This window comes from Mobula birostris, chromosome 5 (genome assembly GCF_030028105.1).
Source record: "Mobula birostris isolate sMobBir1 chromosome 5, sMobBir1.hap1, whole genome shotgun sequence".
Classification (NCBI taxonomy): domain Eukaryota; kingdom Metazoa; phylum Chordata; class Chondrichthyes; order Myliobatiformes; family Myliobatidae; genus Mobula; species Mobula birostris.
The window spans coordinates 112,522,439-112,538,625 of NC_092374.1; the positions used below are offsets into that span (position 1 = coordinate 112,522,439).

At 41.8% G+C, this 16,187-nt stretch overlaps 1 protein-coding gene across 8 annotated transcripts in view; it reads right to left on the reverse strand.

Annotated features, from left to right (window-relative positions):
- LOC140197936 (myc box-dependent-interacting protein 1-like) overlaps positions 1-16,187 on the reverse strand; it is a 177,398-nt gene that overhangs the window by 78,529 nt on the left and 82,682 nt on the right. For all 8 annotated transcript variants that reach the window (XM_072258561.1, XM_072258565.1, XM_072258564.1 and 5 more), the window contains exons 7-9: positions 12,174-12,259; positions 8,565-8,640; positions 7,573-7,655 (exon numbers count right to left, since the gene is read on the reverse strand). In XM_072258561.1, the coding sequence (XP_072114662.1) occupies positions 7,573-7,655; positions 8,565-8,640; positions 12,174-12,259 (245 nt within the window). The remainder of the gene's footprint in view (positions 1-7,572; positions 7,656-8,564; positions 8,641-12,173; positions 12,260-16,187) is intronic.

The window sequence follows — 16,187 nt, forward strand, 5'->3', positions numbered from 1 at the left end:
TCAATACCCTCTGATCCAAGGACAAAGCCAGCTTCTTCAATCTATACACACACACACACACACACACACAATGCTGGAGGAACTCAGCAGCTCAGACAGCATTTATGGAAAAGTGTACAGTCAGCGTTTCAGGCTGAGACCTTTCATCAGGATTGGAGAGAGAAAAAAAAGATGAATCAAGGGGAGGGCAGGAAGAAACAAGGTAATGGCGGGGAGAAGGTGGAGGATGAAGTAAAGAGCTGGAAAGCTGTTTGGTGAAAAAGATAAAGGGCTGGAGAAGGGGGAATCTGATAGAGGACGGAAGGCCATGGAAGAAAGAAAAGGGGAGCAGCACTAGAGGGAGGCAAAAGGCAAGTAAGGAGATGAAGTGAGAGGGAAATGGTGAAGAGGGTGCATTACCGGAAGTTCGAGAAATCGATGTTGATGCCATCAGGTTGGAGGCTGCCCAGACAGAATACAAGGTGTTCCTCCTCCAACCTGAGTATAGCCTCATCAAGGAGGCCATGGACTGACATATCAGAATGGGAAAGGGAAGTGGAATTAAAATGGGTGACCACTGGGAGATCCTGCTTTTTCTGGCGGACAGCGTGTAGATGCTCAGCAAAGCCGTCTCCCAATCTATGTCATGTCTCAACGATATATGGGAGGTTGCACCGGGAGCACTGGATACAGTAGAAGACCGCAACAGGCTCACAGGTGAAGTGTCGCCTCACGTGGAAGGTCTCTTTGGGGCCCTGAGTGTTCGTGAGGGAGGTGGTGTAGGGGCAGGTGTAGCACTTGTTCTGCTTGCAAGGATAAGTGCCAGGAGGGAGATCAGTGAGGAGGGACGAATGAACAATGGAGTCGCATAGGGAGTGATCCCTGCGGAAAGCAGGAAGTGGGGAGTGGGGGAGCAGGGGAGAAAGGGAAAGATATGCTTGGTGGTGTGATCCCGCTGGAAAGTGGAGGCTGGTGGGATGGTAGGTGAGGACATGAAGAACCCTATCCCTGGTGGGGTGGCAGGTGTATGAGGTGAGGGCAGACATGCACAAAATGGAAGCAATGCAGTTGAAGGCAGCTTTAATGGTGGAGGAATGGAAGCCCCTTTCTTGGGAGGAAGAGGAGGAGGAGGACCAGGACAACATCTCCTTAGTTCTGGAATGGAAAAGCCTCATCCTGAGATCAAATGCAGCAGAGGCGGAGGAATTGCACCCTACGCAACCTCCACGTCCATTTGTCCACCACCCCACTGATATCCCCACCTTCTTACTGACATCTTTTTTCCCTCCAGTCCTGATGAAGGGTCTCGGCCTGAAATATCAACTGTACTCTTTTCTATAGATGCTGCCTGGCCTGCTGAGTTTTTCCAGCATTGTGTGCGTTGCTTGTATTTCTAGCCATCTGCAGATTTTCTTTTGTTTGCTCTTCAATCTATCCACAGAAGTACCCAAAACCTAATTATCAGGTTAAAGCTTTATAAAAACACTGACATTCCAAACCTACTAAGTTCTCAACAGCACAATCCACATGGGTTTAGAATACACCAAGAATGGCCTGTTGATGAGCCCTTAACCACTATTCTGCCTGACCCAACAATTAAACATTTGCCTGTTCTGCTCTGCCATTTTCAAGCTATTCAACATGCACTCCAAGATCTGTTTTTGTAACGTTAGATTTGAGCCTTCCAGTTAAAGCCATATTTTCACATTTTTGGTGAAAGAATTGGTAGCAAGAATCCAATACCTACCAGCCAAAACCTTCTTCAAAGTTACTATACTTTTCAGTTTACTATGCCTCAAGTTTTGGTCATTTGTCAAGTTGAGAATGTGTCCTGTACCCCCAAGCCAAAAATACAAAACATGTCTTAGTAATAAGATCAAGGAAATACCACAAAGCCTGTTTCAGTGCGTCCCTCAGCACGTACTCCTGCAGCCGAGAAAGTGCCAGTCGGCAGTATTCTCCCACGGACATCTCCATGTGCTGGTAGATCATCAAGTTTCGGGTCAACCAAAGAGCCTTTCACCGAGTTGATGATCTGCCAGCAGCACCGGATGTTGGTCTCCGTGTGTGTCCCCGGGAACAGCCCGTAGATCAGAGAGTCCTCTGTTACGCAGCTGCTGGGGATAAAACGTGACACTAGCCCGTCCATCCTCCTTCACACCCTCTCTGTGAACTGGCAGTGTGCAAAGAGGTGGGTCACAGACTCTTCCTCACTGGAGTCCTCCCGTGGGCAGTGGGGTGCGGAGACGACGTTCCGGGCGTACAGGAGGGCTCTGACTGGGAGGGCCCCTCTCACCGCCAGCCAGGCGAGGTCCTGGTGCCTGTTGGTGACAGCTGGCGATGAGGCATTTTGCCAGATGAACTAGACAGTCTGCTCAGGGAACCACCCCACTGTGTCCATCATGTCCTTCTCCTGCAGTGCCTGCAGGATACTACGTGCCGACCACTGCTTGATGGCCCTGTGGAGTCTAGGACCAGACAGTACAGCATCAGAACAGAAGACAGACCCTTTAGAACAGGGATGCCCAACCTTTATGCCAGGACACCTACCATTAACTGAGGGGTCCATGGACTCCAGGTTGGGAACCCCTACTTTGGAACAAAAAAGATGAGGAAATTTTTTTAGCCGGAGTGTGGTGAAGTGTAAAATTAATTGCCACAGATGGATGTGGAGGGCAACTCAATGTGGTATATTTAAATCAGAGGTTGATAGGCTCTGGATTGGTCAGGAAACTAATGATTACAGGGAGAAGGCAGGAGAATGGGGTTGAGGGGAAAAGTAAATCAGCCATGATGGAATAACAGTAGACTCAATGGGTTGAATGCCCCAATGTCTTAACTTACTTCAAAATCCCTCTGAAAACAAATCATTTACTTTAGACAAATCCATAATCAGTTTTCTCTCCACCTGCACTTGTCCAGGTGACTCCCAAGTCACTTCATTTCTAGCTCTTACTCCACAGAAGTTGATCTGACTGGTCTGTAATCAATGGATGCATTCCTACACCTCGAAACAAATGTAACAAAAGGAATTAGTAATATCAGACTTCGGCCATTACAATATAGAGCTCAGATTATAACAATTCTTCAGGTAGTTTTAAAGACAACTAAAGCTCAACTGATTATTCACATACAATGGAATAAACCTGGAGCGTATACTATGCCACGCCTCATTTGTGCTTTAAGACAAAAAAGACTAACTGATGAAGGTAATAAAGGCATATTAGCACTGAAATTTGATAATGTCCATCTCCTTCCAATCACACCTCAGAAGTATCATTCAGCATTACCCATGTAATGAGAGTTTAATTTATATTGAGTCAATGGGTCTGAAGTTCTAGGAGCCATTGATTACAACATTCCCCTTTCCACAGGCAGTTTGACTGTCTCAGATGGTCCGGCAGGTGTCTGCTCCAAATTTAAGCACATGCAGGGAGACTGATTCTCCTTTAGCCCATGCTAGGTAGCACCTAGCTACTGACGAACTCAGTCTTTCGGCCTACACAAATTTCAGATATCTAAGTAATGAGTTCATAAGGAGCAGAATTAGGCCAATTGGTCCATCAAGTCTGCTCCACAATTCTATCATTGTTGATTTATCCCTCTCAACCACATTCTACTGCTTTCTCTCCATAACCTTCGGCACCCCAAGAAGCCATCAACCTCAGCTTTAAATATTCTCAATGACTTGGCAACGAATTTCAAACTCACCACTCTCCGGCTAATGAAATTCCTCGTTTGTTTCCTAACTCTACCCACAAAGATCCTACACCTTCTGATCCTACATCACACAGAGGAAACTCACTCAGTCTCGTACACAGCAGTAATTGAACCCTGGTTGCTGGTAGAGTATTGTGCTAACCACTACACTACCATGTCACCTCTTGGATGTTGAGCTCCAACTATAATCTTCTTTCAGCCACATCTCAGTGACGCCCATTAATGACATATCTGCTAATCTCTAACCGCAACGCAAGATCATCTACCTTTTTCCATATTGTGTGCTTTCAATTATAACACCTTCAGTCCTGTATTGATCACCATTTTCAACTTTGTTCCCCCCCCCCCCGTTACACTTCAACTCATCCCACTGACTGCAATGTTTCCCTTCAGAGATGTTCTAAGAATCAGTCCCTCAATTTATGACAGATCTCACCAATGCAGGAGCACCGGACGCAATAAATGGCCCCAGCAGATTCACAGGTGAAATGTGCCTCACTTAGGAAGACCATTTGGGGCCCCAAATGGAAGTGAGGGAGGAGGTGAACAGCAGGTGCAGCACTCTGGCTGCTTGCAGGGCTAAGTGCTAGGAGGGGGAAGAATGAAAGTAAAGATAGGTTTGGTGGTAGGATCCCTTAGGAGATGGCAGTAGTTGCAGAGGACGATGTGTTCTCACCTCTCCTGCCTATTACCTCCCCTGGTGCCCCTCCTCCTTCCCTTTATCTATGGTCCAACTCAGATTCTTTTCTCTCCTGCTCTTTACTTTTCCTTCCCACCTGGTTTCACCTATCAGCTACTCTTCTTCCTCTCCCCCACCTTTTTATTCTGCCATCTTCCTCCTTCCTTGCCAGTCCTGAAGAAGGGTCTCAGTCTGAAATGTCGATTGTTTATTTATTTCCATAGACGCTGCCTGACGTGTTGAATTCCTCCAGCGTTTTGTGACACCAGTAGAAGTCAGGCAATGCTGACAAACCAACAGAGTCTCCTCAGATAAAAGGAACACATGTAGGATGGCTATAAATAACACTAGATGACAGGAAGAGATTAAAAACCATTTGGCTGCCAAAAGCTTCAAGTCACCAATTCTAGAACATACTATCTCACACTGCTGTTATCTTTAAACAACAGTTTGAAGTAATGATCAACAAACGGATGCACTTCTGAAATTGCCGAATGTTCAAAGGGTCTATATGTTGCAGTCAATCCAGGTAAAGACAAGCAGGGGTGACAAGTTACTCCAACTGAACAATAGTTTATTTGGAGTCCTTTAAGCAATTGGTTATTTACTGAAAAATTGTTTGGGAATATTAAAAATGTACCCCAAATACATTTATTTATTAGAGATACAGCACAGTAACAGGTCCCTCTGGCCCAATGAGCCAACACTAAATTACACCATGTGATCAATTAACCTACTGTATGTCCTCGGAATGTGGGAGGAAACCAGAGCACCGGGAGGAAATCCATGTGGGCACAAGGAGAATGTACAGACTCCTTACAGACAGTAGCAGAAATTGAGCCCGAACCACTGGCACTGTAATAGCATTGTGCTATTCATTACCTCACCATTTCACTCCAATTAAGTCCTCTCCCAGGAAGGAACACAAGTGCGTCTGATCAGCTGTGGTACACTGCCTTACAACCAGCCTAGTTCAGCTTATTAACTTCTACATTCATAGTCATGAAATCCTGATGTAGTTTCATGCATTTTCTCCACAGCAGCAGGATCTTGTCAGCAATTGACAACACTTGTCAAAACATCCACAAAATCATGCAACTCTCCAAAACCTGCAGGTCCAGGGCAAAATGGGCAGGCAAAATCATTGTGGACATCACCCACCCAAAAAACTGCCCATTTTAGTTAGCAACCCCATTCCCCCTGCCCCAATCTATCACCTTGTCACTGTACTGTAAATTAAACCATATTTATAATATAATGCTGTTTATATTGCAAATATATGCACATTTTATTTGATGCTACTTCTAACATTTTTATACAATTCTTTGTAATGGAACGTTTTTGTACCATGTCACGCCAACATGCTCCAAATTCCTAATATATGCATCTTCAGGAACTAATAAAGTGGCCACTAAGTACATGTTTGTGATTTTCTGCTGTCGTCTAATCCCTTCATGGTTCAATGTGTTGCAAGTTCAGAAATACTCTTTTGCACAGTACTGTAGCTCACGGTTATGTGAGTTACTCTCGCTATCCTATCAGCTTGAGCCAGTCTGGCCATTCTCCCCTGACCTCTCACTATTCACAAGACATTTTCACCCACAGAACTTCACTGAATGTATTTTTGTGGGTTTTCTTTTTGCACCATTCTCCATAAACTTGGGATTTGTGTGAAAATCTCAATCAATTAGCAGTTTCTGAGATATTCAAACCTCTCTGACACCAACAATCATTCCATAGTCAAAGTCACTTAGATCACACTTCTTCCCCATTCTGATGTTTGGTCTGAGCAACTGACCCTCCTGACCACGTCTGCATGCTTTATGCCTGAGTTGCTGCCACATGATTGGCTAATTAGAAATTTGCATTAACAAGCAGTTGTAAAGGTATACCTAATACAGTGGCCACCGAGTATACAGGTATATGGTGAACAACATTGATTCTAGAAAAATTGGCTCTGCACAATGTTCTTTTATGGTGCATTGGGTTACACAGTCCTGACGTTTTGTTCAGAACCTTCCAGTTTCCCCACTTTCAGGAAGTCTTTACTATCCTCTCCTAGTGACACCTATCATAACCCTACAATTTTCATTCAAAGACCAGGTCATTCCATTATAACAAATTGAGAACATTCTTTAAATTCATCAGTTAAAAGTAACCTGCATTCAGCACTACAGATTTAATATCTCAGGGCTATACCCAAAGCACTTAGTCAGGAAACAGGTCATCAGAAAACACTGCAAAATTCTGCTATCAAATTCCCACTTAGGAAGGAGGTGGGTCTTGGAAATTTTATAGTTATTTCAATTGCTGCAGGGTTGAAGAACAATGAACACATTCATCCTTACTGAAGTACCATTTCCTTAGAATGATTGTTTACAAATCTCATCACAATCTGAACTGGCAGAGCTCAAAGACAATGGTCTCTCAACAACATTTCCTTTTCTTCCCATGTTAACAAAACCACAAACATGGCCAACAGCCAGGCCAGTCCACTCCACTTCCTTTCAGATGTTTATGTAGCTTCCTCTTAAACACAAATAAATCTCCACAACAACTAGAGGCAAAGCACTGCAGACAGGCCACGCATTACTTTTGGCTTGTTTGTAAATAGTCCAGTAGCACTTTCGTCCACAGTGATGAAGCATTTTGGGAGGTTGGTGATGAAACACATCAACCCCTGTTGGAAAAGTGACTTGGATACACTCCAATTTGCCTAGCAGTACAAAAGGTCCACAGCAGATGCCATCTCATTGGCTCTTACCCTGGAACATCTGGACAGCAAAGACGCATACATCAGGATGCTCTTCACTGAGCACACTCAGACTACCTATATCTCAAAAGTCCCACTCAATGATATAGTTTTCTCACAAGCCTTGAAATAGTCAAGTAGTAATTGTGACACTCAAAGACCACCCAATTCCCCACACCTGTCAGGGAAAGAAATCCAATTACCCAAATTGAGTGGCTCTTGAAACAATGAACAGACCCATGAAACATTACCTCATTACTTTCTTTTTCTTCTTTTTCTTTACAGTTAATTTTTAAATTTACTATTATATAGTATTTTTGTGTTGTGTTGTACTGCTGCTAAACAACAAACTTCACAATGTGTCATTGATATTAAACCTGTGTGAGCTCTTTTTAGGCTCACCAAAGCCAGAAAAGTTCACATTTACTTTTATTAAACCAACCTGGGTGTACCCTTGACAGGTAAAGCTTTATTTATGTGTTGCTGCTCGAGCTGATTCAAGGTGTTGGTGAGATTTTGGTTTAGCTGCAAAGGAACAGAAAAGGAACAATCAGCTGAGTAAATAGGATAGAACATCTTTAACTGATGCATGTAGTCGGATAGGTCTAACACATCTAATAGTTATTGATGAATCTGAGAACAGTAGAACTAATTCTACCACTGCAACCTGGCCAGATGCAACATTATCTAATGCACCTAGAGCAAACTAAAACCAAAGAAAGGAATATAAAAGTTACAGGATTAGATAATTGAGCAATACGTCAAACAGCAGTATTGACCCATTACACCACACAGTTATGAGATTTACTCTGGGATATGTGCACAAGAACAGCCTAATCAAAGGATGATGTGGTGAAAAGTTTTGAATGCTTTCACATCACTTGCTGACCATTCACTTTCTGTACAATAGGTATCCACATCGAAAGTGCAATTTAAAGAACAAATTTTTAAAATCTGACATGAAATGGGCTCATGAATAGATGGCCCAATCTGATGTGCTCATTATCATAACTTGTACCAACTGCAAAAAATTCCTTCAGCAAATACATTTAAAAACATTCAGGCGGAAAACTTAACCTATACTTTTGATTTCCAATTTTGCCTGCTGAAATGGTTTATCAACTTCTGTAAACTGTGCCTGGATAAGCCACTGAAAATTAAAATTACATTGATATAGGATCTGAAAGGGTCATTTAGTCATTTTCTGGAAGTCACATTAATGGCATGGACATTTAGCTTTTCAGAATTTAGACACTAGTCTTTCTGTCAACTGTGGATACCAAGTGCATGACCAGAGATTGAAATTCATTTGCCAGTCTTGCACACTGATTTTTGTAATAACGCTTCCACCCACAATGTTTACAAAGCTCACAACCTCACTCTCATTGGGAAATTTGGATACTTTGCTTAGCAAGCCAAATAATCACCTCATACCTTGCCCATTTCTTTATGAAATGTCTCTTCCAGACCAGCTATGCTTTGGAACGTGTTCACATAAAAACCAACACGACTGCAAGTGAAAACAAAAGTTTGTTAATCAAAAGGGCAAACTGAGTATTTGAACTCAACATGTCAACATTGTTATATCAAGCCAGAATCTAAACTGCTTTAAATGAATTAACAGTTAACCAGAAATAGGCATGAAAACTTTTTCTAGTAAAGCAGTCAGCACCTTCTAGACAACTTCTATCTCAAATTCCCACTCAAGCTCTTGTAGAACTATGTTGTGGAATTATTAATCAAGCCCAATTTGTTTAACAGATCTTTTGCTCGCTTAAAAATTACATCTGCCATGTCTTGAAATAACTTATGGTGGCATTCCTCAGCTCTCCAGGACAGTTTTGAGGTCAGCATTCACATTGATATTTCCTCACATGTACAGAGACTTCAAGACTTCAATAAATATTCCACAAAATAAATAATTTATGAAAGTAACCCAAAGGACAGATCTTAAATGATCCCAATGCATTCCAATTAATGTTGTAAGGGGAGAGAAGTAAACAATTCAGCCACAACCACCATTCAACTTGTCCAATCTGCATTTTTCGTAGTATCCATCCAACTTGGCTTCATTTTCACACCCTCCCCTAGTTAGAATTAAATTGATTTTTGTATTATTGCCTCTGTCCTGTTCAACCAACCTCCGAAATCAGGGACCGAACTTAGCACTCTGGCTTGTTTAGCATGCAAGTAGCTCAGCTTAACTGCAGCTGAACAGGACGGAGACCAGCCTCTCCTATTTGGTTCTTTAAATATTATGTGGAGATTTGTGACAAATATGATATGATATATATGTACAGTATCTGAAATACATCTTGATGATGATGAACTTCAATAAAAAATAAATTACAAGAAACAAGATCATTGGAAGGGAAGAATGCTTATAGCTCACTACTTGAGTGAATCCAGATTATGATAGGAGAACAGCGCTGCAGCAGTGAGCTTCCACAGAGAGGCATTGTGCACATTGTTACTTCTCGAATACTTGCTTGAAAATAAAATTCCTCTTCATTATGCAAAATCTCAAACTGGACAGCTATAAAATGGAGAACAAATGAAGAGTGGCAAAATCCAAGAATTGGGTTCAAGTCATCATTAAGCAATCTTCACACAACTTGGAAAAGTTACCCAGACAAACACCAAAATATTTAAATTTCTTCCAATATAAATTTATGATTAGAGATAAATCAAGCTACCAACTCCCAAAGGGAAAGGAATTGACAGGGGTCAGAACACCGGCAAAGTAGTAAACGACCTGGAGACTAGAACAGTCTTGGACACTATTGACAAGGTAGTGAATTTTACTATTACAGTACAAATGCAAAGTCACTACTTTATCAACGCACAAAGTTTATACAGAGCACAGGCCCAGAATACATTCATCTTACAGAATTATCATAAAAAAAATCATTCTGTGCACCAACCATCAAGGCAAGAGTACCTAAAATTTACTATGAAACACCACTGGGTGTTCTTGAATGCATTCCTCAGCTCTCCAGGACAGTTTTGAGGTCAGCAAGCAAAAACGCAAGTTTTTGAATGGCGGAGGACCTCTCCAAATATGCATTTGGGAGAAAATTAAGGTAGAGAAGTAACGTGCACAGATACTAGCTGCTTGGTACAAATTGGTTGAGTGAAGTTGTGTCAAGTTCTACTAAATGTCTTACCAAAATGCAAAGTGAACATAGCTCAGATCCTTTACTGTCAGTTTGCACCATACATCCAGGTCAAGACAAGGGTTTAAACATTAATGGGATGTTATCAGAACCAGCGAATTATTTCGGAGAACAGAATAATCAGTGCTAACAACTTCTGGAGAATGAAACTAGGTTCAGAAAATGCTGCCCTTAAGGGAGATACTAATAGATCAATTGATTAAGGTAACACAAAACAGATGAGGGGCAAAAAAAATGACATTAGGAGTGTCATAGATCTGTAATTTACTGCGTGAAAAAACAGAATGCATGAAAAAAATGCAAGCATCTGGCAAGACAACTCAAGTTCTATGACTTGGTGTTGAAGCATTGAAATAACTTGAACACGTTTTCATTGGTCCAACATGGAACATAATACTGTATGTTAGGGAATATTCGGGAGTTATGTGAATATAGCAGATATTAATTCAAATAAGAACCAAGCTTCAGTTCTTATTTTAAATGTAAACAAGTTCCAGAAGTTTGCAATTATCCTTCAATTTGTGTAAATTGCCTAAATCCCCTAAACGGGGAGCGAGGTTTGATCCATCCAAGCCATGCCAATTTGGGAAGGTTGGTTACAGGCTGGAACCAACCCAGAGTGTATTGCCGGAACTGACCCAGAGTGCATTGCTGCGGTGGCGCCCAGGTCCTAGTGCTGGGCCGACCCGGTACTCGAACAATTTAAATTCCAGGCCAGATGGACTGGACTGAAAAGGCAGGGTGGCAGGACCGGAGGCAAAGGTTGAGCCTGTTCTGCTCTGTAACGTTTCACTCCGCTCTCTTCGGCGCTGAGGCTGTGAAACTGCTCTGGCTGCTATGCTCTTTGTGTCTGCGAACTTCACGGCAATTTGTACCGCTATACGATGAACTATATGAGCAAGGCAATGGACTTACTCCGGCTGTTCCAGGATTCAGGTCTTTGAACTCAATTTGGATCAGATCACTGTTGCTTGCTTTTATTGTTTGCATGATTTGTGTTTCTTCTCTTTCTCACTGCATTAGGTGTTTTTTTTAATGAGTTCTTTTGGGTTTGTTACTTTGGGACTGCCTGTAAGCAGACAAATCTCAAGATTGTATTATTTATACATTCTTTGATAATAAATACACTTGAATCCTAAGCACTAAAAGCACAAGCTGCTCTACAGACCAAGAACCAAACGTTAAAACAATGGGTTTCTGTTAATTGGCTTGCAGCAAACCAGGCAATGTGCCAAGATACTTCCACCATTGCAACTTGAATACAAGCTGTCTGACCAAATGGATGCTGTTATTTCGCAGGTCAAACATGGTCACAGGTATGGGCAATCAATAGTATTTGTACTTAGAAAGCCCTGACAACATTAATTTTTTGAGTGTGTGGCTCTGTCATCAGAAGGATTTAGAATGCTTATGTTAATTAATTTCTTCCAAAAGCATTTGGACCTTCAGTGGTGTCTTATCAATTGCAATGTGCTTCCAGTGTGCATATCAAAGGAACCATTAGGCAAAGTATTGAAGTAAACAATGTCATGGTAATTATTCAAATTGTATTGAATCACCTACTGTTACCCTTATCTTAAGGGTATAAAAATGTGATGCAACTTCAGGTTAGTGAGCCACTGAGTGTACCCACGAGAAAGCTTACTCTTGTGAATAAAGACTTCTTCTATATCACCAGCTTCAGTGACTTTGATCACAGTCATAACACTGTACCTCTCAACAATGTCATCAGCGCAAAGAGCAAGTCTACATTGTATAATGTCTAGCTTGCATCCTTCTTCCGTAAATTCTGCAGTGTACCTCTAGTCCATCTTCTAGTTTCTTCCCATACAACAGGAAGCCCACTTATTGCAGTCTTGACACCCACCTGTTCCATAGTGATGGTAATTCTTCCTGCAAATCGATATTAATTTCCTCAAATACCTTCTGGGCTTTTAAAAATTCTTCTTCTGCCTTTAACACAAAAGAATAGTTAGCATTAATAATTGAAGTATTGAAAAGTCGAAGCATGGCTAATTGATCAAGCTCCGTACCAAGATAGATTTAGACCTCCCAAGTTTTCACAAACCAAGTATAATCATTCAAATCTCCATCCTGCTAATGAGCTCACAGGAAAAGGACAAGGGAGAAGGATGGTACTGCAAGACCATGAACTTGAGGCTGAGTGGTCCCCTCCCATATCATTTCCATTTTATGATCCCACCTCCACAGATCTATACACTAGATGCGTGCTTTGTTCACCTCCTCCAACAAAAACCTTTCACTTGCCCAACCCTCATAAGGTAGTGGTGGGGAATGATGTGGGCAGGTGCAGCAGTACGATGCAGGAGGATTGCTGCAGAGTCATGGAGCCAATATGCGAGACCAAATAGCCTAGTCACTTGTTAAAGCAGGTGTAGGCAGAAAAAAAACTGCTGAGTAGACATCCCATAGAATGTCATCATGTTGGGGATCTTGCTATGCAAAACAGCTCATTTTGAAACTGAGAGCAGCCGGATACAGGCAGTTCTGTTGGGGCAGAGAAGAATGGCGGTAAATGCTGGTTCGAGTGTAGCCAATCACCAATACAGGCAACCTCCTACTGTTACAGCATCCTCATGGGAACCTTTCGAGGATTCACAAACTGTCTGTAAATGCAGGCTCGTTAGTCAGCAATAAGCTCTGGACAAGCCTGGTCTTAAGTACTTGGTTTGAGGATGAGACCAAATTAATTGCAGAAGAGCCGAACTCCATCATAGAAATGACTGATGTGGGCAGGGAAGGAAATGCATGTTTAGATAAATGGCGGTTTTGCTCAAGACTGGGCTATACCATTGTTAGTTGAGTTTTAGTGCATTGTCCATGCTATCCAAGATGCCCATCTATGCTGGTCCCATTTACCATGTTGTCCCATATCCTTCCAAACCTTTACAACCCACATACCTGCCGCAACTACTTCCCCTGGTAGACCTGTTCACACACCAAGTGAAGTTGTCCCTCAAGCGCTATTTAATCTGTCTCACATTAAACTTGGCCTTTCTAGCTCAGTTCTCCAAGACTATGAGTGTGCATTTACTCCAAACCCTTAACTTTAACAACTATTAAGCTCATACCTCATTCTCTGATGCTCCAGTGAATAAAATCCAACCTGCTTCACCTCCATAACTCAGTTAAAGACCCAACAACACCCTCAAACCTTCTCTGCATTGCTCTAGCTTAAATAGCCACTTCCCAATAGAGGGTGATCAATATTCCAAATACAGCTTTGCCAATATCTTCTACAACGGCAACAAATCCCAATGTCAATACTCAATGCTTGATTGGCCTGTGTGCCAAAAGCCACCTTCACAACCTGTGATGCCTTTCGTTGTACACTACAAGTCAGTTCCTAGCCCTGTCCTTACTCTCAGACTTAGTATAGACAGACTCATCAGCCCAAGTCAGAACTGACCAACTGAATCCTTATTAGGCATCCAGATCTGCATCTGCGCTTAACCCTCAATTACCCTCTAATAATGAATGCAACATTCTAACCAGACAAGCACTTCTTCCAGTTTTTCTTGCTTTGTGACAATGCTTGTTACAACTTTAAAAGCTTCAACCATCTCTTATGTGCTTATGTTTCCTAATTGTGCTTTTTTTTTGAAACCCAATGCTCACTTCCAGCAACACTGAATGGAAAACCCTCAAGTTCACATGCCCCATGATAACACTTGCCCATTCCACACCCTTCCCACAAAAATCCACATTAAACTAGTCACACACTCCATGGCCAATGCAGTTATCAATATGGGCTGGTTCACAGCCTAATGACTGAGATTTAGGTCACAGGACGAAAAACAAAACTAGCCAAGGGACCATCTGACGGTTCAGGCTGGCTATATTTAAGTGCTTTGGCGACTGAATTAAAAGCATTACAGGTATTCACACTGAACTCATTTTCAAATGGTAGATAGTGGGCCTAGGGTGGTCAAAACCCAAATGCATTTTCTTTATTGTGTAAGATGCAGAATTAACTTGAGCAGCGCAATATCAAAATACTAAGCCAGTTGCACATTTCTGCCTCACACACGTTCAACTTCACAGAGCTAAGATGGACAATGGAATTACTCAGCTGAGGTGGGAAAATTTCAGACTCAATGAAAAATATTAGCTTCCAGTTCTCTTCAGAAACCCCACTGAACACCTCCAGCATGGCTTGGATTTCAGACTGACATTCTCTCAATTTAACTGTCCTCTTCAGCTGCCTAGTTAGTTAGTTGCACCAAGTTACTGCAAAGAATAACCTAAGATTACAAACCAGTACTTGAAGTGCTATAATATCAGCACTGCAACATCTACTTAATAGAGTAAAGATGGGGACCAACATTTTACAACTGTTTTCAGACGTAACTGATGTATTACAAAGAATCCGTTCAACATTTTTTGCATAATGTCATACAACTCTAAAGTTCAAGCTGACCAAGGGTTAATTTTTTCCTTCCTACTTCCCAGACCTTGCTTACACAGCAAACCTGCCTAGGGTCATTTAACATAGCAGTATTCTATTGCAAGATACTTGTGCAGAAGGTGATGTCAACTACAGAAACATGCTGCATAGAAATATGTGCCTTTCAGCCCAACTCTGTATGCCAGCCATATCTACCCAAGCTAATTTACCTGCATTAGGCTTGTATCCCTATGCTTTCCCTATTCAAGTACTTTCTCAACTTTTGAAAGGCAGTTGAACATCATCTGCCTCTTACCATATCTGACAGCTGATTCCAGGGAACTAGCAATCTCTGCAGAAAAGCTTACCCATCCACTATTAAATTTTTCTCCTTTTCTACTTTTAGACTCCTTTGCCAACGTTGAAAAGATTCTGATCGTCGTAACTTATGAACTTCCAAGATCACTCCTACATTATAATGAGAACAAAGCCAGCCTATCCATTCTCTGTAACTTCATTCCAGGCAACATCCCAGTGAATTTTTTAATATACTTTTCTTCCCACATCCTTCATGTAGTGTGGTGACCAGAACATTGTACAATAATCTAAGTACCATCAAACCAATGTTTTGTACAGCTGTAACACAACTCAGAACCTTTATACTTATGCCTCAACCTTAGACAAGAATTACCAAATTCCTTCTCACTCCCCTATGCACTCGTGTCACCACTTTATGGGAGTTATGGATTTACATCCCAAGGTCTCGCACATCAATACTGCAAAGCTTCTTGCCATTTACTCCAACAGTTCTCCCTTCAAAAGTTTTCAGAAATAATACATCATACAGAAAATTCCATGGCAACCAGCCACAAATCAGCAATTAATCTGATCACCCTCCTACTGCCTGGAAATACCGGCTCCAGGGGGAATTTTCCTGCTTGATGCTACATATTGGTCTTAAGCCAATTATAATAAAACACAGAGCAGAATTAGGCCATTCAGCCCATGTCTGTTCCAACATTTCATCATTGCTGATTTATTTTCCTTTTCAAACCCACTGCAATCTCCCCACAATTTTTGATACCACTACTAATCAAAAACCTTATCACCACTTTCAACGATTTGGTCTCCACAGTTATCTGTGGCAATGAATTCCACAGATTCACAGTCTCTGGCTATTGCCATTGGTTGCTCAACCCTAGTGAAAAAATAAACTTTAGCCTCTAGCTTGTCCTCAAACATGGATCCACCATAAAGAGTGCCAAAGGTTATGAAAGAGCTTTTTTTTTAAAAAAACGCAAACAACAGGAATTCTGCGGATGCGGGAAATTCAAGTAACACACATCAAAGTTGCTGGTGAACGCAGCAGGCCAGGCAGCATCTCTAAGAAGAGGTACAGTCGACATTTCAGGCCGAGACCCTTCGTCAGGACGAAACATCGACTGTACCTCTTCCTAGAGATGCTGCCTGGCC